This window comes from Furipterus horrens, unplaced genomic scaffold (assembly GCF_987537825.1).
Source record: "Furipterus horrens unplaced genomic scaffold, mFurHor1.1.pri manual_scaffold_4, whole genome shotgun sequence".
Lineage (NCBI taxonomy): Eukaryota > Metazoa > Chordata > Mammalia > Chiroptera > Furipteridae > Furipterus > Furipterus horrens.
In genome coordinates this window covers 91608997-91623051 of record NW_028327174.1, presented here as the reverse complement: position 1 = coordinate 91623051, position 14055 = coordinate 91608997, and the positions used below count along the sequence as shown (strand labels likewise).

Here is a 14055-nt window from a genome sequence, read left to right as displayed (position 1 = left end):
TATTCTACTTTGGTTCTGATTTGGCCTACATTTTACCCCTAGGGGAAAACTCACATGTGTGACTTGGACAAACTAAAAAGGCAAAACTTTGTTATTCATTGCTTAACAAAGCTTTGACAGGCCAAAAAGGGTACTAGATCAAAGTCCATTTTCGAAAGGGGTATGGAGATGTGAATCAAATCTATCAAAGTAAATAAAAACTACTAAGGTCCAACTTCATCAGTGCTGCATGATGGTACATGCAAGGAAAACAAAAAACAAAAACCTGTCCTAGGACAAAGGCCAATTTACAAATAAGACTACTGCTGCAAGAATGGGAAATTCTTAAAGTGCAGGCAGTTTCCATACACTGGAGCTCACCATTGCTTTTCACTCAACTTCTTTTCTGGTTACGGTAACTTAAACAGAAATACCTATACAGTTAAGCCCAGCCCAGGCATGAGTGCACAGTAGCTCCTGGCTGATACAGACGTCTTCATTCATAGCATTAGATGTAAACTTAAGTTTCAGAAGAAACACTACATTTAAGTCAAAAGTCCTTCGCCTAAAACATGGCATAAAGCTTTGCAAAGCGACTGATGTGTTTCCCGAACGGTGCTTTGTTTGCAACTGCTTCCAAATCAAGGTCCATATTTTGAAATCCCCTCTCTCCCTGTCGAAGATGTCAAATCTCTCTTCCACCCTCTAGGGTTAGGTGAGATTTATAAGCAACAGGCTGGGGTGGAGGATATGGTCTCTCCCCATTCCTTTCCAGAGGAACAAGACTTGATGTAAGGCAGCTTAGTGCCAGTCTCACTCATGACAACATTCACGCAGGAAATAAGAACTCATTCCCACCTCTCACCTCCCTAAAAATGCAAACCAGGCAAAGATCAGCGACACTGCGGCCAGAATCGAATGGTAACAGCCGAGGGCCTCCTGCCTCTCCCTGGCGCCTGGCCGGGCGGCGGGCACTGAGCGCAGGGCTGCCGGTCCCTTCCATCCCCAGACAAGAGCAGCCAGCCCATACCCATACCGGGTCCGCGTACCGGGACCAGAGAAGAGGAGAGCCGGGGAGGACTGCTGAGGCGCCGCTCCAGCCGCCTCGCCAGCACAGCTCTGCCCCGCCCCGCACCCCACCAACGCCCGCACCTGAGGCAGCTGCCGAGGACCCATCGGGAGGGCGCAGAGCCAGGGGGGCCAAAGTTACTCACTGGGAAAGCGCAGCTGCTCGGGGCACGCACCGGCTCCCGGCGCTGCAGCTCAGCGCCAGCTCCACTCTCCTCGGCAGGCTGAGGAAGCCAGGAGCAAGTGGGGCTCAGCTCGGCCGGGAATCCGGGCTGCTGGGGCTGCCGCCGCCACCGGCGCCACCGCCGCCACCGCCGCCACCGCCGCCACCGCCGCCGATTTCCTGGCAAGAAGCAAAGTCTGGCCAAGACTTCACTTCTCAACCGCCCCTGCTGCATTCCCGGGGGCAAGCTCCAGGGCCCCAGCCGCCCAACCCGACACGCACCTGGACCAATCGGTGTCAGGATAAGGCCAGGGAGGGGGTGGAAAAGAGAGCAGATCCACCTATCCAAGGGTTCAGGGGGCGGGTCGGGCCGGGGCTGTCACTCCCGAGTTAGAGTGAGCCCTCTCCGCCCCGTGTAGCCTGCCCTCCCCCATCCGCTTTCGGCAGGGTTCTTTGGCGTACCTCACTGAAAACAGGCTCGAGAAGTGTCCCTGCGCTCCCGGCCTTCGGCCCGAGGAGCATGGAACTGCGGGAGGGAGGCAGTGAATATTAGGGGACTCGGGGGAAAAACAGGTGGAACAGGGAAGCAGAATGTAGGTGTGCTGGGCGACAGGACAGCTGGAGTAGGGTGATAGGGATAGGGGTTGACCAGGAGGAGTAAAGAGAGGGGAGCAGGAGAGCCAGGGAAAGAAGACTATTAACGAAGAATACCTGAAGGGACGGAGAGGGGAGAGGTAAGCAGGAAGAAGGGGACGGAGAGCTAGTCTGTGTGGAAAGGTTGCCGAGGTGGGGCAGGGCACCTGAGAACAAAGGTAAGAGGGAGGTTCCGCAGGTGAGAAGGTTGAAGAAACCAAAAGGATAAAGGGAAAAGGAAAACCAATGAGAGGAAGGACGTACTCCAGAGGTAGAAAAAAATCCTAGGAGGAAAAGGATGGGAAGGAAAAGTTTCCTTCCAAACTCACTCTTCCACAAAAAGATCAAGACAAACCGCTTGTCCTTTGACCCAGCTGAGATGTACAAATATTGTTTTAAACCCATCCTATCCCATGGTGAAATTCATCAAGGCGCATTTATCAACTATAGATTAAGCCTATAGTCCCCTGAAAGCCCCTCAAAGGCTGGGGTCCTGCGTGGGAGTAACAACATCCCCCGTAGGTCTAGCAGCAAGTCAAGAAGCTGGATTTGGGCCCTAAGAAGGAAGGTGATTTGGAAAGTCAGGTAGGCCCCGCCCCCTTCGCCTACACCTGGAGCAAGATGCCCAGGACTGAGCTCAGGCGCCCACAGGTCCTTCTTGGCCTTGGGGGTGGGACAGGAGCCAGACCCCACCTGTACCCGCTAGCTCTGCAGGCGAACATGCACCAGAAGAGCCAGGTGAGCAGCTCAGGCCTAGCCACTGCCTTGCTCGCACCAGAGGCGGGATCTGGGGGTGGGGCCTCAGGGTGGAGCCTCTAAGTCCCGCCCAGTGGACGGGCCTTGTGGCGCAGCTGCGGCTCCTCCTCCCTTCTTCCGTCTTCCGCTCCTGTCGTCGGTGGTTCTTTCCTTCCTTCCTGCTTGACTCGCACGTTTCGCGATATGGGGCAGAGCATCCCATTCGCCAGCACCACCTGAGGATTCCGTCAGGCGCCCCCCGCGATGGAAGAGGACCAGGAGTTGGAAAGGTAACCGCGGAGGAGGCGGGCGGGAGGAGCGGGCCGCGCCCTGCTCCAGAGCCAGCGGCCGAGGAGAGGCCCCCAGCCGGCCGGGGCCTCAGCCTCTGCCGCGTCCGGGCCTGACTGGGAGGACAGGGGACGAGAGAGAAATGGGCGTCTGGGCGGGAAAGGGGCCTCCGCTTGGGAAAAGACGGGAGGTGACAGGGATGTGTTTGAATAGAGACTCTCAGGACAGTAGATACCTAGGAGAGAAGACAAGTGAGAAATCCCCAAACTGCCCATCCCCGGTTAGAACAGGAAGAGTAAATCAAGCGAACATGTAAAATCACACACCAGGCCACTGTCCCCAAGTGATAGTATTTGTGTATTCAGTCAGGCCTGAGTCCCTGTATCTGTGGCCCAAGTCCCTCCTCTGTGCTCTGAGTTCTCTTTTCTGCCTCCTGCTTGATCGATTCTTCTCGACCAAATTCTAGTTTCCTTATGTCCTCAGATGGGCCTTGCACATTGATCATCTGTAGTCTCCAGTCTTAATAATAACCTCTGTTTCTCTATGTCTTCCAACTTCCTTTTCATCCTCTAGCAGGGCCACCCTATTCTGATCCTAACTTTCTTGTGGCTCTATCAAAAGAATATTTTAGCAAACATTTAACTTTGTGTTTTAGAGAGACTCCCCTGTGGCCATGTGGATGGTCAGATGGAGTAGGGCGAAACTGTTGGTGATAAGTTAGGTATTTATTGATAGAATATGTGGAGGCAGGAAAATAAGGGGCTAATGCTAGTAATTTTGTGTAATTGGAGTGCATTAGCATATTAATGTGTTGCAGTTTTGATATAGTAAATGAAAAATACTAGTTAAAAACTATATTCAGTATAATCTCATTTTTATAAAAAATATGTGTGTAGAAAAATGTCTGGACTGAAGACCTCAATGGCTGAAGGCGAGAGGAAGACAGCCCTGGAAATGGTCCAGGCAGCTGGAACAGATAGACACTGTGTGACATTCGTTTTGCACGAGGAGGACCATACCCTAGGAAATTCTCTTCGTTACATGATCATGAAGAACCCGGAAGTGGAATTTTGTGGTTACACTACAACCCATCCTTCAGAGAGTAAAATTAATTTGCGCATTCAGACTCGAGGAGCTCTTCCAGCTGTTGAGCCATTTCAGAGAGGCCTGAATGAGCTCATGAATGTCTGCCAACATGTGCTTGACAAGTTTGAGGCCAGCATAAAGGAATATAAAGACCAAAGAGCAAGCAGGAATGAGTCCACTTTCTAGTCCCTTGTGTACCATACAGGGAGGAACATCCTCTAAGATATTTTTTTCGTGATCTTGCAAAACCCAGAAAGAAGTAAAAGTTTGTGATTACAATATGATCTGTCCTTCACAAAGGTGTGATTCTATCTATTTATCGTTACAGCTGTTAGAATCCCTGCAAGAGCCTTTGTATGCTTCTAATAAAGTCCCTCTTTAAACTAATTTGAGTGGTTTCTGTTCCTTGGTCCTCAAGATTGACTATTTTAGGGATTTTAGCTTTTCTTAATTTTAATTGAGCCATCATTGAAAGTGAGAAAACTATAAGAAAAGCAGGGGCCTAGACAAGGACTTTTATTAAGGGAATTAAAAAAAATATGCATTCATTGTTGTGATTGGGGGAGAGGGAGATGTGCAATAGAGTATGAGTCCAGGTACTATGGTTTTTGTTTTTGTTTTTTTTAGAGAAAAACAGGAAAGAACGATGAGGGTAGGGGGAAGGACTTGTCCTCTTGCTAGATGTTTTTTATCCTTTGCTGTGATTGGTAGATTGCGGAAAGATGGAGAATAATTTGAAAGAATTACATGAGAATTTTAGGTAGTATCAGGCTCCATCTTTGTGATATTTATAGGATAGATATCAGTTTACTGCTTTAATTTCAGGACACTAACAAAATAGTTAGAAATGACCTAAGTAGGTCAAGAGAGTTTAATTATATTAGAGAGGGGGATTATTGGGATGACCAGATTACCTTTTCAGTCCTTAGGTAGGTATCTAAGTATAGCTTAGGGTTACATGAAAGAAGCCGTATTTGAAAAAAAGTAAGGACAGGGAGAAAGAAAATTCCATGTGGGAAAATGACTTTTTTTTTTTTTTTTTTTTTTTTTTTTGCAAACTTAAAGATAGTAAATCACACCTAAGAGCAGTCCTATTTACCTCTTCAGTGTTGTCTCTCATATCCTACTCCATCTTGACTCTTAATTCACCTTAAATATCTGTCAACCTTTGAACCTGAGCACTCCACACCTCAGTACTCTTATGCTGTGGGGCCTCTGTTTATGTTAGTCCCTCTTTCTGGAGGACTTTTTAACTTCTTCCATACTATAGTGTAGGTAAGAACTTAACATGTTAAGAGTCTCCATTCTAGTTTGGGTACTTGGCGGTGCTTTCATTATACTCTGTTTCCCGGTTTTGGATTTACTATGTGATTGTTAGTGCTTATGTTGTCTACCATTACACTAATTTGCAGCACAATGCCGGATAAGTAGTGGACCATTAGTAAGGATAAGGTGAATCCATGTAATTAGTTACAGTGTGTAGCCTTTTATTAACTCATATAAGACCTCTTCTACTGGCCTGCCACAGAGCCTGCATTTCCTACCTGCAGTCAGCTTCTTTAGGTAAATACATTTCTGCATTTATTGATCACCTGGCCCAAGATAGATATACTAGTGGATGAGACACAGGTCTTGTTCTCATGGAGCATACATGATAAAAGAAGTGGAATTTTTTAAAGTTGTACTTGTGTGGGAATATAATACAAAACGAGAGGAGAATAGGCTTTAGGTATGGAAGTCAAGGAAGATCTAAAAAGGAGAGAAAAGTATTCTGGGGGAATAGTATTGCAAAGGCTCAGAAGCAGAAAACTGGTGGTGGGGGAATTAAATGTATTGAAAGAAGATTTATATATCTGTAGCATAGATTCAAAGAGAAGAAGAGTTGGAGTGGTAAAAAAGAGTTGGGTTTTATGTACAATGGGAATGGCATCGGAGTACTTTGACTACAGAGTGGGGAAATGAATTTGCAGAGAGGCCAGAGTAGAAGCAGAAACTAAGAGTTGGCATGGCCTGGAAGGGCAGTAAGCTAGTGATGGAGGAAAGAGGGTGGATTTGGGATATATTTTTGAACTAAATTTGTACAGAATTGGTAGATTTCAGGAATTGGATGTGGAAGGTAAGGAAACGGAAAGATGACTTCTACCTAGATTTGAGGACAACTTACTGAAATGGGAAGCTTAAGAGGTAAGATAGGTTCAGGGGTGGAGAAGGTGACTGAACTCAAAAGTTCCATCCTGAACATGGTAGACAGTAGATATGTGAGTTGTAGACCATCACAGATCTAATGAAGCTAGAGATTAACTTAGTGAGTTCTTGCCATAAAGGTGATGTAAATCCATAAAAGCTCAAGTGTGGCAGAGAAGTGTGCCCAAGACCAAGCCCTCCCCATGCTTAGTGTTTAAAGTGGGTAAAAAAGGAGCAACCAGTGAGGTAGTAGGAAAGTCTGTAGAAAGTAATTGTGGAAGCCAGGACTCTCAGGAAGAGTGATGTTGAATGAGTTGAACATGAGGATTGAAAAATGTTCTTTGGATTTAACAGGGAGGTTGTTGGGGGAGTAGGCAGCATTAGTTTAGTGCATAAGGTTAGATGTTGACACTCATTGTTCAGAAGAATTACTTCATTTGGGTTTTCTAGTAAAGAAAATATACTGCAGGACATTGGAGAGCTAAATTTAAGTGGCAGCAGGGATTAGGAAAGATCAAAGCCATGGGGCAAGCATAGAGAATATTTTCCTAGAGTGATAGAGATTCTGGAAAACCAATGAAGATGTAGGGAAATCCTCAATGGATAAGTGGGAAAGGATCAAAAACTTATTTGCCTTCTCTAAAATTTTGCCTATAAGTAGTCCTGTGGGGATGATAAATAGAATTATGTTGAGTTTTAATATGTCTGAACCAAGACCTGTCAGGAGATGAAAGCCAAGTTCAATTATTGGACATGGAAGTATAGAATGATGAGAGTAGACTAGAGTTATTAATGACAGTACATGCAGGAAATGCACCCAGTGGTGACCACTGGCTGCATGTCATTGCTTCATTGCTCCTAAAAAAATTCACTGTCACTGATCATGTGGCATACTGGCTTGAAATTGTTTACAGTTGTCATAAAATCGTAAGTTCATACAAAACACCTGAAGGCAGATGGATGAAGAAATAAAAAACAGGGTAGGGCAGGCAAGATAACCAGGAGTCACATATATGTGGGAGGAATCTTTGCATAAAATTTGCAAGAACCTGAGGAAAGGCTTAATGGTCTATGAAAGAATGAGGGAGATATGAATAACATTAATACAAACTGAAAATAACTTGATCAGTATCTCTCATTTGCTCTCTAATAGAATTTTACACTAAATAAATGATTCAAGATCAGAAATTCTGCTTAGCTATAAAGTACTATGCCTTTTAAGGAGATAGTTATTAAATTAAATAATTAATACCAGAGGCTTTTAATATATAATTTGAGTACTTACCTAGCACTTCCCATTTTCAAAGCATTTTAAAAACTATAAGTTGCACATAGCTGTAACATTTAAATGCTCTAATCAGTTGGTGTAACACACAGGTGCCTACAAAATCTCTGTAGAGATAAAAAGGTATCTACATAAAAAGCCCATTCGGTACCATTCTGACCCAGCCTGTTTTGCATTTCAGGAAATATGAAAGCATATCAATTTCTGTGGCCCCCCCATTCCCCATCCTTCTTTTTGTTTCCCTTAAACATGTTATTAAGTTTGTAGCTAGTCTCCAGACCACTAGACAAAAGTTATCATTTTGGGTGGTTTAGCATAATTTTAGAGTCAAAAATAATCTTTGTGATATCCCTATAACTGGGCTCCTGGGAAGTTTATTCGAGTCCACTAGTATGCTTTTAAATACTTCAAAGATCCCAAATTTAGCCTTTTGATCTCGTTTTAATGTTTGTTTTACTTCTGCTATTTTGAAACTTTATAAACTATCCCAGTATGGTTACTGAATGGTCTGTGTTATTTTCCATAGTGGAATTTCTATACAAAAAATATGTACACAGTAGTGGCACAGTCCTGAGAAATGGTGGGGAAAAGAAAATATAAATAATAGGGGTGTGTCCTAAAAAGCCTTATCTGGTTTTGAAGAGGGAAGACAGTTGTACACATGAAAAGAAATTGCATCTGTGATGAAGTGCTCTAATGTTTAGTGTAGCATATTATGTGCTGAACACAGAGTAGAATCAGTGAACAACACTATTGAAGCAAAGATCGTTTCATGAGTACCCCCTCTGCCAACCACTGTGCTAAGGACTGGAAATAGCAAACAAAACATAGTCTGTCTTCTAGTAATTCATGGAATGTTGAAGTTGGCAGACTTGTAAAATAGTGTTCCAGGATAAATGGTTTCCTCTTTCCCCGTGTAAAGGAGCCATCAAAAAGTTCTTAGAAAAAAAAAAAAAAAAGATTCTTGAGCTAGGGAATTCCATAAAAGCTTTGTATTTTTGTCCCATGCCTGTGCAGAATGGATGACTACAAGGAAGCATTGGGAGACAGCAGTGAATTAGGGGGGCATTTGTAATAGTCCACATATAAACATATAATGTAAGGAGGTAGAGTTGTAGAAATGGAGGTAAAAGGATGAATACACCTCCCCCAAAAGAATTAAAATCACTTGGAGACAGATTTCGTATAGGGGTAAAGGTAATGGAAGGCTTGAAAATGTCTTTGACCCCTTTGTTTTCCTACCACCCCCTCACTATCAAAACCAGAGTGACAGGATCTACCATCTCCTCCCCAACCCGTCCTTTCTAATGGGAACCAGTGGGTGCAACCTACCTTTACTTACCACCTTCCCCCACCCATGTTAGAAGAATTCACATATTAGACAATGACATGAATTCAGGGCATCAGTTGTGAAAGTTGGAGATGAGGAGAGGCAGACGGAGCAGTAAGCTGACTGGCTCTTATGGCTGTCTGCCTTCACCAAGTTGATCTCCTCAAATAGAACATTTAATTCATTCATTCCATAAATAAGTATTATTGTGCACATACCATACACAGGCACATTTAGAGATACAGCAAAGAACAAGCTGCCCACATGCAGTTTATTTTCTAGTGGCAGATATAGAAAATAAATGCATGAATATATAATTAATTTAAGGTGCCAATATAAATGGGAAGTAAAAGAACGATGGGGTGAGAAGGGACTGAGAGATTAAGTAGTTAGAAAAGGCCTGAAGAGGAGACGTTTGCACAGAGAAATAACAGAGACCAAGGATAAAGGAGACTATGCCCAGAATTTTCTAAAACATGAACTTAGATTATTCAGCATAGAAAAAACATAATTATAAAACTTTTTAAAGGAATAAACCTTCAGCATTGTGTATGTGTGATTTTTATTAGTACCTAGATTTATATCACTTTTTAATAACTATAGAAAGGAATATTGAGTTAGTGTGAGAGACACTAGGATACTGTAGGAGTTTTGGGTTGGCTTAAAATACCTATGTATTAGGGGAGTTGAGTTGATTTTGGCCTTTTTTTTTTTTTTGTATTTTTAAGAAAAGCGCATCTTTCTTAGAAGCAGAAGTTGATGTGCTAGGGCTCCTGCACATCTTTTCAGGCTAAACAACAGACAGTATAGCATAGGAGCTAAGAGGTTACACTATTGAAATCATACTGCTTGGGTGTTGGCTCTAGACTTTTTAGCTCTATATCCTTGGACAAACTCTTTGACCTCTTTGTGCCTCAGTTTCTTCATTTGTAAGATTGGGATAATAATACATAGGGATGCTAAAACTATTAATTTAGCTAATAAATTCAAAGTGCTTATTAGGATATTATCTGTCCCATATAGCACGTTCTCAATCAGTGTTAGCTATTGCTCCTATTAGTCTAAAATAAAAGCATATTTCCCACTTGAAGTTGAAAACAGGACATTTTTGTTTTGCAGCAGCAGCAATATGAAAGTGATACTGATTATTGTTGGTATCTGGTCCACACAGAATTCCAGTGAGACAAAAGCTGTGAGTTATTGTTTTGGGTACCATGAGGTAGAATTTAAAGGGTTTGACTCTAAGGTTTGCTGTTTTGCCGGTGCCAAGTAATACATTCATTTCCTGACCAGTTGTCTGATAATTGATGCCATTTATTACAAAAGTAGTATTGCTTTGGGAAAATACAGAATAAATGCATTTTTTCAGCAGCTCATTTGAAGTCCTGCTGTGTCCCAAGTCCTAGGCGTGCAAACGTTAATCTCATTTGGTTCCTGCCTTCATAGTTTGCAATCAGTTTGGACCAAAGAGCTGTGAATACAGGTGTCATTTTTTCTAGTTCTTCCACTGTCTTTAAAATTGTAGCTCCTCCCCCAGCACCTTCATCTTGCAGTATCTGCAGCCCCTGGAACAGTACCTGAGCCATAGTAGATCTTGAAAAATACTTATTAATGAATGAGTAGTATTTTCATTGAATATCCTAAGAGCTGAATTTGAATTTAAAAGGCTGAAATAACTATTCCATAAATTTTGGAGTTGAGAACCACAAATTTGTGGTAGTAAGTCTTTAGCTCTATAGTCTGTCACATATAAATGACAACAGTCTGAGACTTTCAGGGAGGAAACAGACTTAGGAGTTCATTTAGGCTAAAGGTGGTTATGACCAGAGCTGGCAAAGATAGAGTGCCAAAGGAGTAGCATGCACAGTGGGAACCTAGCAGACCTTACAGATGGATCTATTAGGGGGTTGGTGAGTTCCGAGAGGTTACCTGAACAAAGAGGATTGGGTATGTTGTTTATACACACCTAAGAAAGCAGGACTTTGGATCTGGAAAGTCACATTTGGCTGTGAGTGTATTTCACATTAGTGAGGACCACCCCCGCAAAGCAGCCACAGTTGGTTTTGGGAGCACCTGCTGTACTTATTGCATGGTTTCAGATATGGGGAGTTCACAGATCAATAATATTTCAAAAAATAAAACCTAATAGGGTGAACTGTGCATGCTTGCTTAGGTTTTATTTTGTCTTTAAAAATGTACTTTCCCTTGTTTTGGTAGAAAATTGTCTGAAATCCCAGTCTTTCTATGGCCTGATAGCAGGTGAAGGCTTCCAGTGCATGTTTTCCACCACAACCAAGCAATTAATTCTGACACTGCCTGGAGATAGCACAGACCTCACAGGTATAGGCTTAGTCCTACAAGACCTCACACCACCACCACCCCACACACACCCCCAACCCTTCAAAGGCCAATTTCAAGTCCAAGTTGTTGCCTGTGCTTGTGGAAAACTGACTATAAATTGGAGATTCCCATGACCCCCTCTTTGGGATCAATTAATTTGCTAGATAAAACAGCTCAGGGAACTTAGAGAAACATTTACTTAGGTTTATTAGTTTATAATAAAGGATACAGATGACCAGCCAGATGAAGAAGTACATACAGCAAGGTAAGTGGGACAGGGTTTGGAGTTTTTAATGCCCCCTTTTCCTGAATCTCCCCATGTTCACCAACCAGAAGCTTTCCAAACCCCATCTTTTGGGGCTTTTAGAGAGGCTTCATTTCATAGGCATGATTGATTAAAGCATCGACCATCCATGATGGAACTCAATTACCAACCACTCCCCTCCAGACAGAAAGTTCCATCCCTTCAGTCACCTGGTTGGTTCCCCTGGCAACCAGTTTCCACAGTTAGGTTATCTAGGGGCTTTGCTAAAGTCCATTAACATAACAAAAGACCATTATCACTCTAATCAATGTCTTCCAGTTTTCTCCTAAGCAATTCACTCACAACTCTAAAATTTCTCACTGCCATGTTTGGTAAGTTATACGGGATCTCAGAATGAATTTTAATTGGAACTCAGATTTCAAGTAAGGATTGATTACACACCTAAAGTTATTTTCAGACCCGGGTTTACTTGCTTACCCTGTCCTGCATACTTAAATGTAAATCCTGGTGTTTTGAATACTTCACAGGGTTTTTATTCAAAAGTGATTAATATAAAATTAGGGATATAAGCGTCCATTATTATCTCATTCCCTGAAGTTAAAAAGTAAAGAGTACAATTATCGTGTTCTTTGTCAAAGTAAATGCGTTGGATTATGTTTTGCATTAGCCCTTGTAATCTAAGCTTTCTGGATTTGGTTCTAGATTGTTTTTTCCTGTCATTTCTTTACATGACAAAGATTGCACTTTTTCCATAAGTGAATGGGAAAAATTGGGGATTCTAAGGCCTTATGATTAGATTCTATTCTGCTGAAAATGTCTTTCAAAGTGTCAGCCTATAGGTGTGTCACTGCTTGCTGCCCAGACTTGCAGCAAGAAAGCGAAGAGTTCCCTTTCTATTTTCTTGATCTAGTAAGTTGGTCCCCATCTGAGAGCACTGTGCTTCAGAACAAGCCAGGACACGAGGAAGCCAATTGGGCCTATTCTTAGCCAAAAGCGGACAGCTTAACAGACACGTAGCCGTGACTGTAAAGTAAGAAGACTGATTTGCCTAGCTAAGTGGGAAAAACCAGTTCAATCCTGCTTCAAAGTAGATAGATTTTTTCCCATTTATAGAAAAGGAAACTGAGATTTGCAAAAGTTAAGAAACCAGCTTAAGGTTATACAGCTTATAAGTAGATACAAGCCCAAGAATGCCTGATTTCTTAAAAGCTTAGCTTTAAATGTCCACAATGTTGCCTATGTTACCTCCCTCGGGTACATATGAAGATACTAAAGCTCTGCCAGATGTATGCTCCAAAGAGTTCAGTTTGAGAGACCAAATAGTTGACCAGTAGTTCTTGTTTATGTCTAAGTTCAGGTTGAAACATGTTGGAAATGGGGCTCTTTTTTATACATCGTAACCATGAAAAGAGTCAGCGAGTTAGAGTATCTCATTAAGAACCCAGATGTGGGTTTACTAATATTTGGTTCATAAAAATATCATTTTCCATGCTAGTAAACTCTGTTGGCACTTTTAAATACATTCATTTTAGTTTTTAAATCTATATTGTACCAAAATTGCACTTGATTGTTCTCAAGATGTAGAAAATATCCTTATGGATGGAATTAAATAATGGCCTGTGTTAGCTGAAAGGACTCTGGATATGGAGTCAGAGGTTAGAATCAGGTATACCACTTACTGATTGACGTTAGACAAGTCAACCTCCCTAAGCCTTAGTTGCCTAACAAATAAAAAAAGAGAATAACTTCAATTATTCTTCTGAGGGTCAATGAGATAATTACCGTATTTTTCGCACTGTAAGACACACCTGACCTTAAGACGCAGGAAAACAAGAAAAAAAAAATATTCTGAACCAAATGGTGTACTAAAACATTTAGTAAAATATAACAATAATATTTCAACCATGTAAAGTGAAGAGCGGTCAACAGCGGTATTAAGAATCATCATCACTGTCATTAACAAATGAGGAGAGACTAAGGTTCAAGTACTCTTCTAGTTTTCTGGGAACCCCGAGAACTCAACATTGCTAGTGTCAGAATTTATGGGGGCCTTTAATAACAGGCATTGAGAGAGTTAAGAGGTATTGCTAGTTGTAACAGTCACTGAGACTATCACTATGCTAGTTACAGGTTCTGGTGGACTATCCCCTGTGCCTGCTAGTGATACCCCTTAATCCCTCAATGCCTGTGTTACTACTAGAATAGTGACCCCCACCATAACTCCCTTTATATACTACAAACTTCAGCATTCATGGCTGCTCACCCAGTTATTGCTGGCCTTGCACAGAAATCTGGTGTGCACTGGAAACAGTATGGAATTAGACGAGACAGCGGTAGCATCTAAGGGAGCCAGTAGCCAGCTGAGAACATGTTACTTCAGCTCCACCCACCTGCCTCTCATGATTGGCAGAGCTTAAGACGCAGTGACTGGTGATTGGAGGCGGTTCTACGGACACAGACCCCATCCAGTGTCAAAGACAATTGGCAATTGGCACTGTGCCTCATACCCGTTATTAGCCTCAGCTGATTCGACAGGTCAGCAGTTGTAGCTGGGAGTGTCAGGCGGCTCTCCGCACTCTCCCAGATCCCGGCTGATGGGCAGAGACAGACGGCAATTGACCAGACGCCCTGAAATTCAGCAGTAAAGTGGGACATTTAGGCAACCCCGGGGGTTTCGCGTGGGCCCACCGCTTCTTCTT

At 42.7% G+C, this 14055-nt stretch overlaps 2 protein-coding genes across 2 annotated transcripts in view; one reads left to right on the top strand and one right to left on the bottom strand.

The window, feature by feature from the left end:
* The window catches only part of LNX2 (ligand of numb-protein X 2), an 81818-nt gene extending 80355 nt beyond the window's left edge, over positions 1 to 1463 (bottom strand). The window contains exon 1 of the mRNA XM_090273763.1: positions 1194 to 1463. The gene's annotated coding sequence lies outside the window, so the exon portion shown is untranslated. The remainder of the gene's footprint in view (positions 1 to 1193) is intronic.
* Positions 1464 to 2363: 900 nt separating this feature from the next.
* On the top strand, positions 2364 to 4339 carry LOC150012422 (DNA-directed RNA polymerases I and III subunit RPAC2). Its single transcript, XM_090273764.1, has 2 exons — positions 2364 to 2868; positions 3763 to 4339. Exons 1-2 carry the CDS (start codon positions 2843 to 2845, stop codon positions 4136 to 4138), a joined length of 402 nt encoding a protein of 133 aa, XP_090129890.1. The 5' UTR covers positions 2364 to 2842; the 3' UTR covers positions 4139 to 4339.
* Positions 4340 to 14055: the final 9716 nt, after the last annotated feature.

Excerpts from the sequence above, each read along its gene's own strand:
- LOC150012422 (XM_090273764.1), top strand. The coding sequence starts at position 2,843 with ATGGAAGAGGACCAGGAGTTGGAAAG. Across the intron at positions 2,869-3,762 it reads GAGGACCAGGAGTTGGAAAG|AAAAATGTCTGGACTGAAGA; the intron begins GTAACCGCGGAG and ends ATATGTGTGTAG.